The sequence below is a fragment of the Glossina fuscipes genome, unplaced genomic scaffold (genome assembly GCF_014805625.2).
Source record: "Glossina fuscipes isolate IAEA_lab_2018 unplaced genomic scaffold, Yale_Gfus_2 2, whole genome shotgun sequence".
In the NCBI taxonomy this organism is placed as follows: domain Eukaryota; kingdom Metazoa; phylum Arthropoda; class Insecta; order Diptera; family Glossinidae; genus Glossina; species Glossina fuscipes.
Window position 1 is genome coordinate 31960216 of NW_023998416.1, and position 13924 is coordinate 31974139.

Genomic DNA, 13924 nt, shown 5'->3' on the forward strand with positions numbered 1-13924 from the left:
ATGTACAGCTAAGGATGAAGATAACAAATATTCGAGGATTTCAGTCTGCACTATCGTAGTAAGAATATCCATTTTCACCAATAAAAATATAGAATACTCTCTGCGAACTCTTCTTCTTATTGGCGTAACTCGATAGCTTTTTAGCAAAATTTCGCATATAAAACCTGTGATCTAAAGGTACATCGAACCAAATATCGTCAAGATTGTAAGGTAAGATGGAGTTTCCTAACGTATAACCCCGCCCTTAATTCTTTCGAATTAAGCCACTTTGAAACCCACTGTGTATATTTCATCCATCTCATTCTTGCTTTGCTTATGCGAAATTAATTTTCATGAATTTTAAGACATTTAATTAATTTAACAAAGTTCATAATAACAACCTCACACCTTCTTTGAGAGAAATCAAAGCGTCTTCAATTCAATTAATGAAATTGAGTTAGTTAGTTAGCTTCGCAAAGTTTAAGTTTGTTGCTTGCACTGTCGCCCTTCTTATCTCCTCTATATGTATTTTACTATACAATGCCTTCTGGTCTTTCGAGTCTTTCTAATGCGGGTTAAATTGTATGACAATAATATTAAACCTGAGTCCATTGGCATCATAACTCCGTGAAATGAGCTGAACTTTAGCATAAATTTTTTGCTGAAAACATCGTAGCGACAGTAAAATCGTTTCTAAGGACAGTTACATCTTTCATAAAGTGATACCAAGATTTCAATTAATGCTAGCGTTTCCTTTACGTATAATACGTATTTCGTGACTGCGCCTTACAAAAGTCATTGCATAAACCCGGACACAAGAAATCTCGCTACGATATAACGGTCTTATTACATGATTACAGTCATACCCGCTTGTTATATCCCGTCCTAAGAGTAGGGAATTTTTTCATCTAAGGACCAAAATTTTAATTTTCATATCACGGCGGAGGCCAGAACAACGCCCCACTATTATTACAAATTCGGCAATTTTTGGTAAAGATAGTCTAGTCGAGGAAATGTGAATTCGTAATGTAACGTAGACATGTTTTTCGTGATTTTACTTGTTTATCCGACCCCTTTTGAGGTTAAGTTCATACCACTGAATAATGCTTTTTAAGAAAGCATAGATTTTCTTTATAATTGTTAAGATATCTAGGAATATCCCCTATCGGTGCAACACGGTGACGGCCGAAAAAAAGCAAGCAAAAACAAAGAGATAAGGGCGATGGTGGGCGCAGCCCAATAAGTATTATCCAACTAAGTGTTATGCCAATTGGGCACTTACTACGACCAAAGGAAGCTCTACACATTTGAGCTTCGAACCCGCGAATACAGACTATCTAACTATCCGTTCATCGGTTTCTGTAGAATAAGACATTTGTGTAACTTTAACTTTAGTTTTGAACTTGATTTTTATTCAAATTTGTTATTAAAAGCCTAGAAGTAGGCAATCGAAAACTCTTTTTAAACTTATAAAGACGTCAATATGATATTAAACGTTGTACTAAATCGTGCTAAACATTGTGGCCTCAATTACAGTAAATAGATGTTTTCCTTCTTTCCGCTGTTAAGAATAAACAACAAAAAATTATTCGTTTTACAAAATTGCAAATCGTCGGAGCAAGAGCAGATTTGATAGTTTTTACATTTTACATTATTTTTAGTTGGTTTTTAATAGTGGTTTCGAAAACTGGAGACCAACGCCATACCAGCGTCAGGTCTTAGTAATCCGAATTTACAAATAAACATAAACCCACAGATGCCTCTCTCAATCTATTTTATACAGATCGCTTCTATTGCGGTCCATTAGTAATTTACTTTTAGATAAAAGGATTATAGAATTTATCCAAACCTTTTGCTCATTTTCTACGAGACATGCATCAACTTTATTTTAAGAAAGAAATGTAAGAAAAATAAGTACAAAAATCATATTCGGTTATATCCGAATCTTTTACCATCTCACCATCTTTATCTTAAAAAAAAAAAAACCGATTCGGACCACCTTTTTACCACTCCCCTTATAATGTCTCATCTTCCAAGAGACAATGTCTGGAAAATTACAATTAAATTAAAACAAGAAAAAACCTATTGTTGTAAGTTTCTTGCGAATGAACTTTTGTATTCCAATCTCTATATGCATGTATTCCAATGTTTATAAGGCATATATAAATATGCTTAATCAGCACATTATATGTCTTCCCGTCTGCCCGTGAAAATGAGTCAAATCGGTTTAAGGACACTTTTACAGAACAACGAATGCTGAGAATAGTCCTATTATCGACCGCAAAAAAAAAAAAAAAATTGACTTTACTTACAAACTATGGCACTACAAATTTATTTATTCAATGAGGGATCCCCCAATTGAAAAAAATTAACTAAGCCGACCCAATATGATATGGTATCGAGTTTTCATCTTTGAATTCTTCTTAAGATAAAAGCGATAGACCTAGAAAATTCGTTCACAATTCTTCCTTATATGAAAAATATTAATCACGCCATGTTTTTTGAGGTCTTGAAATTATTTAATTTTCTTGTCTACTGAGATAATGTTTTGTGTATTTTTTTTATACTTTAATACGTATTACCTAGTAGTGCAAAATATCACATTAACTTTTAAGTGTGCACAATGGACTAGGTTTAACAAGCGTTTATTTTTTGTCACATAAGAATCTAAAAATAAGGTAAAGATGTAAGCGCAATAGGTTTGTCTTTCGGCTTCTGCTGCTTAGGAATCTGCGAATTATTGAGTATATGTTTCCATGAACGCTTTGCATGAACGCGTGAACGTTTTAAAATGTAGGCAGACCGCCCACAATAACGCATTCTATGTCTAAAAACGAGAAGGAGTAGGAAACCCAAATGTTCTGAGTATTTTTCGTAATAGCTTATTACCTGGAACAAATAAGGGATTAATTTTTCGTATTTACCATAACGCGTAAAGATATAAAGGAAAACAATACTGCTATTGTGATTATTATAATTCATTTATCACAAAGAAATAAATTCTTAGATTAGAACTAGCAGGAACACGATAGTGGACCACGATCCACCACCATAAAATAGCCTGCGCCATCATACGCGCATTCATGTAATGATCTTTCATCGTTAAGCGTAATATGCAAAGTGGTCGAAAAATTGGTCCGATTCGAAACATTTTCAGTAGCGTTTATCCTTAGGCTAAAAGATGTCGGCGCATCAAATTTCGTCAAATTGTCTCAAAAACTTCCACCTAAAAGTTGAATACAAGAAAACGAAGCCGACAGACGGGCAGAGAAGTTTAAAAAAATTACGTTGTGAACCGATCGGTTTAAGCAACGATATGTCCGCCTTAAGTCCGCGCAAACTTAGTATGTCTTATTGTTTGCCAATTTTTAGGGAAATTCCCTGCTAACTGGATTTGCCAATAACCCGGAAATGTGCTGCCACAGATACATTCTTCAAGCTTTTTAATTTATTCGAATATGAACTTAATGGAGCATGAAACACGCGCTATAAGGAGGTGTGTTGCAGGAGCATTGCCCCACAATTTTCGCTCGGCTTTATATGAAAGTCGTGTTACAAAAACACATTAATTGTAAGCTAAATGCTTACAAACACATAAACGTGAATTTGTTCATCATTAATAAATTTGAAGTGAAACATTAACCCGTAAATCGTGCTAAGGGGTTAAAAAGTTTGTTTGTTTTATTTTATAAATTATATGAAGGAATGAATAAGTAATATTTTAATTTCAACAACGTGTGGGATCGTACGATCTCTCTTAGCTATTTTGCAAATTTAACTTGAGGATAATAGCCGATATTTTGCGATCGTAACTGCAGTTTCGAGTAGTTGGACCATAATTGTAGTTTTCAAAAACTAGACGGGAATAAATCGTTAATGCTGTTCGTGGAGATTGAAAACATATATGGTCTATATATGCGGAAGTATGCGTCGATCATTCTTGGCACGATTTGAATAATATGATGTTCCAGCGAATTGTTTCGACATCGGGTAACCAACTGTGGATTGATTTGATCCTTAGTTTGTCCAATTTTTTTACACTTTAAAGTGTTTTTGATACTCGTTTTCCGAGTTGACCGCGTTGAAACATGAAAAACAACCCACAATTGTCTCTCCACAACGCACTGTGCTTACATAACCTGTACATGTTCAATTGCTTTAGAAACAAAAAAGTCTATAAACTGCACTTAATACATGTTTCGACTTTATTTTCCAATATATTGAATGCAAAAAAAAGACTATGATGGCTGTTTAACAAACTCACTTCGACGTTTGTTTTCCACACAAACTTCTTCATGCTTTTCGAGCGAAAGCATTTTGAAGAAGGTGCAAAGAAATGCAACGCAAAGAGGAGACAAAAAGAGTTTCACAAGCAAAATATGGTTAAGACGGAAATTACCGACAGACTGCGGGCAGACTTACCTGTAGTAGCCAAATTTAATAATAATCCAATTAGCTTCATGCTGTTATCGAAAAGGTATTCGGTTAAGTAATGAATAGCAGGTTACGCGAAGGTTTGATTATTAGTTAGGCTTAGGTTAATAAAGAAATGTTTTTAAAAATATTATAACTTATTTGTTTATTCGGAAGAAACAAAGAAAGGCACTGTTATGTGGAAAAAGAAACAAAAAAAAAAAAAAAACCGAAAAGAGAACACAAGAAACGAGAAATCTATAAAAAAAAAATAAAAAATTTAAATTAACTGATGACCCTTTAATTGTGTATGGCACTCGAGGCGCTCTCGTTTGAAATAGTAAGAAATAATTTTTTGCTTCTTCTTCTTCTTCTTTTTTTTCGTGTTCTTGTTCTTCGTTTTGACTTCACTTTGAATTAAATGAACTTAATTGACACTTGAACCAAATAAAACAATGAAACGAAATGTTTTCTACTTTTTTTTTCTGCTGCGCTTTCTTATTCATGTATTCAAAAATCGTAAAAATTCAAAGCACTTCAAGCCATTCACTATTTTTTGTTTTTCTTTTTTTGTTTCCTTTTTTTTTTTTTTATTTACGCAATCACCGCATCCTTTAAGCAAACTTTGCGATCTAGTTCACAACTGTAAATAAAATGTTTATCCTACACTTGACGATTTCTCTAACCCTCCACTCTTTTATGTGTGATGAGGACGCTGTTGCTGTTAATTAGGTTTCGTTTTGTTATTGTGTTATCGACTTTTTATTTATTTTTCTCACTTAAAAGTCTTCCGCAAAGTGGTTTCTTTTCTCTGCCTGTTTTTATTTCATCATCATTTCATATGACGTCAAACATGTTCTTACGATTCTTTGACTGTCTTTCTTTTTTTCTTTTACATTAAAATATAACGTTAAAATTTTAAACGTTCTTTTGGGAATAATTTAAGTAATTTTCTACTTTTGTTTATTTACTATTCTGCACCAACATTAGCGCACTACTGAGAGTAGAATATGTTGCAAAGATTTGCTTTACCACCATTGAAACGTAAATTATTTTGATGAGCACTTGCCTTGCCCACAAAATGAGAGAGAGAGAGAGAGAGGGTTCATTACGTGCTCGGACTCTGATATTTGTTAAATTGTGATGTTTCTTACTTGATGGTCACATGTGATTTAGTCACATATTGATGCATGATAGGCAACAAGTGTTTGTTGCTGAAACGTTTATAACCCTTGCATTAAAACTGGAAATGAGTTCAGAAAGCTTGCAGGAGACCATATAACAGTATTCCATATTCCCCTTCTTTCTATTCAATTAAAGTATTTTTCCTTCATTTACGAGACATTGTCCCAACGCAGCCTTATTAAAGGCCTTGATAAATGCAATTTTTAACTAAATATTATTGCGTGAATTTCGTACATTTCAAAACGTTTACAAAGTTTATCAAAAGTAAAATTTTTCGGGTCTCTACTCACATCATCCAAAGTCTCCATATGTCACTAAGCTTAGCAAACAATGAAATGTCTCTACTTCCACATAGAATAGCGCTGACCTAAGTTATCTTAATTCAAATCATTGCTTTGCGTTGCATTAATGTATCTATAGATATTTCACATTTTCAACGGCACTCTAGACTCTTATTGATGCAATAATTTTTTTGTTATTATCAATTATTCTTATGACACTTTTATTACTATCGTTACGAAAACAAAATAATTTGGAAACTTTCAACTAAACCAAGCTTTTGGACGATCGCATACTATATTGTACTCCCTGCGTCTCCGTCATATGTTGGGAAAAGACCGCTATTATATTACCGGATTCTATCACATTACCAGATGTCCAAAGAAAATACAAATAATCGTTAATAATAAACTGTAACGTATTATACTAATTATACATAATTATTAAAAAGAAACAAGTAAGAAATCCGACTGTGGCCGATTCTTTTACACCCAGAGCCTTTTTTTTTTTAAATTAAAAAACTCAGAGAAAAAAGGCGATTGCGATACTTTATAATATTTGATAGGCGTAGCCCATTTATTCCAATCTTAAATGGATATTGGAAGATCAGCCCTAGCAGATAGACCCCATTTTATATTCTCTATACCTTTTTTAGGTTACGACCAATGAATCTCTTAAACTCACCACTTTTGTACTCAGAGTTGATTTTTTCGCTTATATGGAATATGTGCAGAAATTTTTACCATGTTTCTGTTGTGGTTTATTAGTAATGAGCAGAGGCCTACCAACCCATGATTTCTCTCATTTTCAATACTAAATTGCAGGCAAGACACTCCCGTGTTTCTGCCAAAATTGATGGCGATAGCTTGATTTTTTTTCAAATAAGTATCATGTTTATAACAAACATTGCACAGACAAATGGACAGACAGAGATGACACGGACATATTTGAGTGGATAAAATATATCATACTGATCGGAAACTTTTTGCTAGTTATTGTATATATATTAACAAAATGCATATATTCTCAGCCTTCGGCAGTATGCATAAGAAATAAGCAGCGAGTGAAATTAGTTTAGTTTCTGCAAAGGTACCATTTTTGAAAGAATCGTTAAGATACAAAAATCATGCAATATAAGAAATCGAAAATGAAAATTTTACATAAAAATAGACAAAACAAATCCATTATATGAGGCACCAAAAGACATTCACGTAACTCCTCGTCCTCTCACCGCACTGCCAACCTTTGAGAAAACCCATCTGCATTCCCCGAGCGAACAGTCAAATAAGAGAAAAAGAATAGATTTGCAAGTTTTAATACAACATTTTTTAAGAACATATGAACGAGGAGCGTTACAATAGAATACCGGAAGAAACTTTCAGGCTTCATTTCTTTTTTTCTTTTCAGGGCATTTTTGCTAACTGCCGCTGATCAAATGTGATGCCAATATGAATCAAAAGAAAATATAACCAACCTAAAAACATCCAAGTCTATAACCTCTTGTTTGATTGGTAGACGTCATTGGGAGAAGTCGACTTTTAGGTGATGCCGGCAACCTTTCGGCCTCCAAGACGAGGACCACCAATTTGAACCGGCGAATAATCAATTATTGACTCGTTGAATATTTTGTAAAAAGAAGAAGAAGATAGTGATAATTAATTATCCGTTTTCTTCAAAATGTTCACCAGCCCATCATTTGGCTTGCTATGGGACTCATTGTGCTGATCATACGCGGCTCTGTGCGAGCCGTAGTTATAGGCTGCGCGGGTATTGTGCTAGCAGATTTCGTGAGGAAAGCAGGAGTATTCACGTCACTATGACCACCACCGATGGGGTAGAAGCAGCGATAGGCGGATTTTTATAACAGACAAGTCGACAGGTTTGGGAGAACGACCTTAATATGACCACCTTATCACCTTGTTCCAATCTTTACAACAATTTTTTGCCAGAGGCAAACAGATTAATCTTAGAACACGTCAACGGCCTCCTCTTACAAGAAATATATTGAAAAAGAAAATTATTAAAAAGCTACCTAAGAAAGAAGAGCGCGGAGGAAAATCAAGTATACGCTGTAAGGTGTATATTCGCCGGATGTTGAATATAAACTGAACAATAGGTACTTATGTTACAAATGAACCTAATCTCAATTGTGATTCCAAACACAGTCCCTGTGTTCTGCTTTCGTGTAATGAAAGAATGTACTTTTTTAAACATTTTCTCTGTCAAACATTTAAAGAAACCCTGAAGATCATGATTGGCATAAAGGCCAACAGCCACAAAAATGTGTTTATAATATTTTAAATTTTGATAGAACAGAAACAACATCAACGACAAACAATTTTAATCCTAAGTTACTCCTAAACCGTATTTTATGACTGTAACGTAAAGTTCATACCACTGAGTTGTGACCAGGACGGCATAGGTTTTACCTATAATTTTTAGGAGATGTTTTTATAAATCATTAACAGGAACTTTTTCTAGTCTCGTCCGTTTGCATGTTTCGATTCAAGTCCCTTGACTCGACTAACTTTGCCTTCTCCAAACAGCTTGCTTATCGATCTTTTTTACAAGCACAATACCAACACCAGCATTTTCACCGTAATCTTCATTTCGCCTGTCGCCACCTACATGAAGCAGGTGAAATGTGATGTATTCGGTTTTACCATTTCTATACCCATCACCGAAGAATGAGGAAGCAAGCTTGAGAGACCCCGCAAACTTCAAATTCTGAATCGATTTAAGTACGTCCATCTGCCCGTCTCCGAAATATCTGTTGTAGACACCATGGCCGCAAAAATGAAGCTATCAAGTTCAAATTGAGCAGTTGAATGTTGAGAATGGGTCAAATCGACCAAAAGGCGCACCTACAGTACCTCGTAAAGCAAGAACACCTCTACTTTTCAAAAGCAATAAAATGTGTTTTTTTGCAAATAATTCTACACGAATTCCAGTGTATACGCCACGACCGATGCTGGAGCTCCTACACAAAAAGAGGAAAAATTGACCACGCCTACCCGTAAAAATCTAATTTTTTTTGATATATTTATAATTCGCAATAGGAAGCTTCAAAAATCCCCTAAAGCATATAAATTCCTCGCCACTTTCAAATGCGGAATGTATCTAAGAATGTTCGTCCGTTCGCTTGTCCGCCCGCCCGTCTGCCTAACTACGTAGAATTTACCTTCGTTCGCAAAAATTAAGATATCGTCCACAAATTTCCAGAAAAATTCAAAAATGACTCATACCGCGTATGCCACAAAACTGGGAACACTTTTGTTTTCCGTGTTTTTTGCATATCACTCAATAAACACAATGCATATGCTATATAAATTTTAAAAACAGAATAATTGTTTTCATTGCAAAATAAAAATAATTAAAACTTAGGACTTAGGGCTATTGTTGAAGAGTAAGTCTTTGCGAACAACCAAAAAGTAGGTTTTGAAAATGATTTCGGTTAGCGCATAAAAGTAATGCATGGGAAATACTTTGTTTGTAGGATGAGTGTAGAGAGCGTTTTTATTTATACTAGAAAGCTTGCTGGTAGAATATATAAGTTTTTTACCCCTTTTTTTTACCCCTGCTTTCTTAGCTATAATAATAACGTCGTAGCTGAAAATTTCTAAATTTCTCTGTCCTTTTAATTATTGCCAGCAGAGAGCGTTGCCTATGATAATAAAGGGAACTTTTACGCAACTACAGCACTTACTTTAAAGAATTTGTAAAATACAATGTTACACGTTGGCTTTAAACTTTAGAGGTTGAAGATGACTGCAAAGTGTTCGCTTAAGGCTGGACTGTTTTGTAGAGCTTTCATCATACGGTCGGGGATATTTATGGGCTGGGATATTTATTTACGCATGTAAATCTGCTTAAAATTATCAAAGTATTGTTACACATGTTAGCACCAATGCGTACCCTGTTGTGAGTCGAGTTGTGGAGAAAGTTATCGTTGCTTTTTGAGCTTTGTGTTTGAAAATAATGTAACGTAAAAAGCTTAGAATGAATGAATTCAAAATACATAAATAGATAAAAGTCAGTAAGCAGTAAGTGTTTCGTATTTTATACGAAAAATATTTATTTTTATGCCATCATTAAGAGGTTAGAAATATATTCACAAACCCAAAATGAAGCGTCAGATATTTTACAAGGTGTCTTGAGCAGTATCAAAATCTGAATCAATCCAAGCATATCCATATGTTCGTCTATCTGTATGTGTACTGCCTGTGACGAATATCTGAATATACGCCCCTTCAAATTTTCTTCAGTTCGATTCTTGTTCCTTATTAAATTTATAGTGCTACCAGGCCGCGTTATATACTCATGCAATATAGCAAGCGCGTCGATAAAAATCTTCGCATATATACTACGGATGATCCCACATTATCTTTATAAAAATGGAAAAGATCGGTTACCTGACTTTGGTGAGTTGAGTTTTTGTCAGGATAGAAACGCGGGGTATAAAATATTTGAAAAAAGACCCAAAAGCATTTGCTTAAAGAGAATTCGTCTTTGGGGGCATATCAGAACAATCATGTCTTCACGAAAAGTACGGCTACTTTTCTGAGTTTATTGAAAACAGTGGAAATCACTTTGAAAGCGGATTTAAGATGCACAAAAGCTTTTTTTAATTCTTTACGAGCAAAATTGAGCCTTTTCCGCAAATGCCCCTTCGAGTACATTCGTACTCGATTTACGTCATCGAGTGTATGTATGAGCGTGGAATTTTTATTAGTTTTGCTTTGGGTTTTATGTTTAGCAGAGATTTGGTCTCGACTTTCATTCACTGCATTTAAAAACTATGTGAGCGTTACGTTGCGTCTCCATGAGCAATCAAACAAAGCAAAACCGAGAGTTTGCGTAGCAAATCAATTATTTTGTACTAACAATTTCTTTGTTAGTACTTTATTGTAGAAAAGAATATATAAGAGGGAATTAAAAAATTAATCGTTTTATTATATTAGTTCTTATATTTGTATTTTAAATGATGTTAATTAGAACTTTATTGGGATCCGATGAATTGGCTTTTTCCGTTAGTTTTTTATATAAATATTTTTCTATATTGGATCAGCCAGTAACCATAATAACCTTTCGAAATTTTTCCAATAATGAGAAAACGCAAAAAACGCAACAGTTCCAGATAAGTGAACCTGCAGCTGCAAATAATACGAAACGCTCAAGGCATTCAATTACCTAAATTATCTATCTGGATCTATGATATAAACGCCGAAGCATTCAATTCTTTTATTTGATTATTCCAATTTGCTTGATTTTTTGCTTGAGAGCCTATTATTTTAAATCGATGTAGTCAATCTGAAGCTTTCGCAATGTCTTCAATGTGCGGTCAAATCTTGATTATCTTCAAACCATCATCAAACGAACATACCCCTGCATTACCTATCAACCACGTGAGCGAGCTCTCTCAGCAGAACAGGAGCAAACGCTTACGTAGGTTCAATATCGTTGGTTCCAAAACAAGAAGACTTCTAGTGACTCTATACACAATTTATATACACACTTTAAATCACTTCGAATCAAATTTCGATTACAAAATTTTATTAATAAAACAGAAAGTTTGTTTATTTATTTGTTACTACAAGTTACGTACACTTTTATGAATGAATGAAAGAACAAAAAATTAATTAGATTTCTCTCCAAATAAATTAAACGTTGCGGAGAAGGTTTCAAGCAAATACCTTTAGAGAAAACGCAAATGATTTCACAATGGAAGGTGAGATTAGTAGGAACGCATAAGTTTCAAATAAAAATTCAATAGCTATTCCAAGCTTTCGGATAAAATAGAACAATATATATATGTATATATATAGAATGAATGCATGACAATGTAAATGAAAAGGCAAAAGAAAATTGAAAGTTTATCCATTTGCTGACAGTCTTTGGGTAAACTAAAAGCCTCAAGTCCGTAGATCTTAAGATGGAATCTAAAAAAAGGAAACATGTGTGCTTGTATTAGAACAAGTAAATTCTACAATACCTCAAAGTATTTGGCGCAATCGTCATAAGTCAAATTCCGTTTACCACGTAAGCTCTGAAACGCTTTATTTACTTTCTCCAATTTTCCGGAATATTCTTCGAGCTCTTTAGGCCTTAAAATCCCCATTAAATTGTGCGATGGACTCCAAAAATATTTCAATTCACGTTTACGGAAATACGTTGTGAACTCATTCAAAATCTTAAAACAAACGTGGTCAGAAAAAACGTTTTTCGCATTGTTCATGCGTTCAATGCGTTTGTAATATTTACCTCTGGAAACAGCTCACCAACGGAACGCTCCCAATAGCGGCCTCGGTTATTTTCTTTCATTTCTTTCACTTTCCACAAAAACATGCTAGTGAAGAAAACGCTTTTTAATCTATCAAGCTCAAAGTGGTCACGCAAAGATTTCAGCAAGCGAAACACGACTTTTAAATTTTGTTTATTGAACAAGTGATCGTGCTCGGCTTTCGGATTCACAAGCAGAAAAGAGAAGTCGCTTAAAGATTTGTTCTCGCTCTTAAAATGCTTTGGCACAGCATACCACAGCTTTAAGTAACTGGAATAGTCGTCTAAGTAACTGGAATAGGTCTTTAACCATTCTATATTTTCAATTTCCACGGTTACGACGAAATCGATGGATATGGAAAAATCCGTATCTTTACAATCTTTTGCATACAAAGTATGGGCAACGCTCCTTTTCGAGTACGTTATATCTAAACTTCTGCCATACGATGTTAAAGATCGCGGCATTACCTTCTCAATGATGCTTGCTACCCAATCTCCGAGCTTTCCACGATCTAGCAGCTTCCGAGCTGAGTCACGGGTTAACTTAACAAGTTGGCTGTGTACGTAACGTAGACTGTGATCGTTATTAAGTTCGTTTAACAGATCGTTAAACTCCAATTGTATAAAACCTGGTCGATCGTTGTCTTGTCTTATGCGCATCTTCTCTCCATATGGCATTCTTAATGTCAAAAGAACATCAAACTCGCTGGGTTTTTCTAGGCGAACATTGTGCATGTAACTGCCTGCAATTACATTCGTAACGGATAAGAGTTAGAATTAAAGAGTGGATGGCATCAGCGAACTTACCAAATAAATTGTAACCTTTGTATAGTCTTTTAAAGACCGGATCCGCTTCAGACATACGATTTAACAAAAAATCGCGTATACTATTGTATACGTCGGTATAAGGCTTACGATCGTTGTCATCAATACTTACCTTATTATCTATTTTTCGTAAATGAATATCTAATTGCGTCGACATCTTCAATTAAACTGCAAAGAGTAAAGATTTTTATTAAAATCTGGATATCTTCTTTATATCACTGTTCATAAATATAATTGGAAGCCAAAGAAAATTCTAAGCTGGAAGGCATGCGCAAATAGTTAAGTTCTCTCAGTTCACGTATACAGTCCCTGCATCGGATCATAGTACAATAAACTGAACTGAATGCTGACAACCAGAGTTTTAGACAGTTCTGAGCTCACCGCAACTTAGCTTGAACGTTCCAAAGTGCAAGAGTTGAGGAGGATAGATCCTAATTCAAATTTTCAGCGTTTTGCTCTCCGAGCAAGTGCCGCTACAATTATTACCACATTTTAAACCACAAGAACCAAAGTACTAACCAATTTCACTATTCTAATTGTCAAGGCGATCCATGCTCACACTTTGTTCCGTATCATTATCTTATTAACTTTCGAGAAATTAACTTAACCTTCAATAATTAAATGTCTTACGCAATTGATTTATCTACTTTTCTCTCAAGGGAGAAATATATTTATCACTCCAATAACAATCTAAGCTTAGTTAGTATGCCATTTTCACTAAACTACAATATATTATCAAGGTTAGGTTGCTCCCTTCTGGAGGCATGAAAACTGCAAGACACGAAAGTAAGGAAGTAATGCTATTTTTGCACCCAAGTATTCCAACCAAAACTAAACTAACTAAAATTTCTCTTAGTTTAACAAAATCAAATCAAAATTTCATTTTACCGAAATCGAACTAAAATTTTTCTTACTTTAACAAAATCGAACCAAAATTCGAAAATTCACCCGGTTAAGTGCTGCT

General features: G+C 34.5%; 2 protein-coding genes across 2 annotated transcripts in view; both read right to left on the minus strand.

Moving 5' to 3' along the window:
• LOC119634267 (neural cell adhesion molecule 2) overlaps nt 1-5322 on the minus strand; it is a 187537-nt gene extending 182215 nt beyond the window's left edge. Inside the window, exons 1-2 of the mRNA XM_038028345.1 lie at nt 4869-5322; nt 4402-4650 (exon numbers count right to left, since the gene is read on the minus strand). Of these exons, the coding sequence (XP_037884273.1) occupies nt 4402-4441 (40 nt within the window). The 5' untranslated portion in view covers nt 4442-4650; nt 4869-5322. The remainder of the gene's footprint in view (nt 1-4401; nt 4651-4868) is intronic.
• A 6372-nt stretch (nt 5323-11694) lies between these two features.
• Nucleotides 11695-13841, minus strand: LOC119633926. The gene is made up of 4 exons (XM_038027759.1): nt 12943-13841; nt 12118-12878; nt 11849-12046; nt 11695-11795 (listed from the first exon to the last, which is right to left on the minus strand). Exons 1-4 carry the CDS (start codon nt 13115-13117, stop codon nt 11784-11786), a joined length of 1146 nt encoding a protein of 381 aa, XP_037883687.1. The 5' UTR covers nt 13118-13841; the 3' UTR covers nt 11695-11783.
• Between the last annotated feature and the right edge of the window lie 83 nt (nt 13842-13924).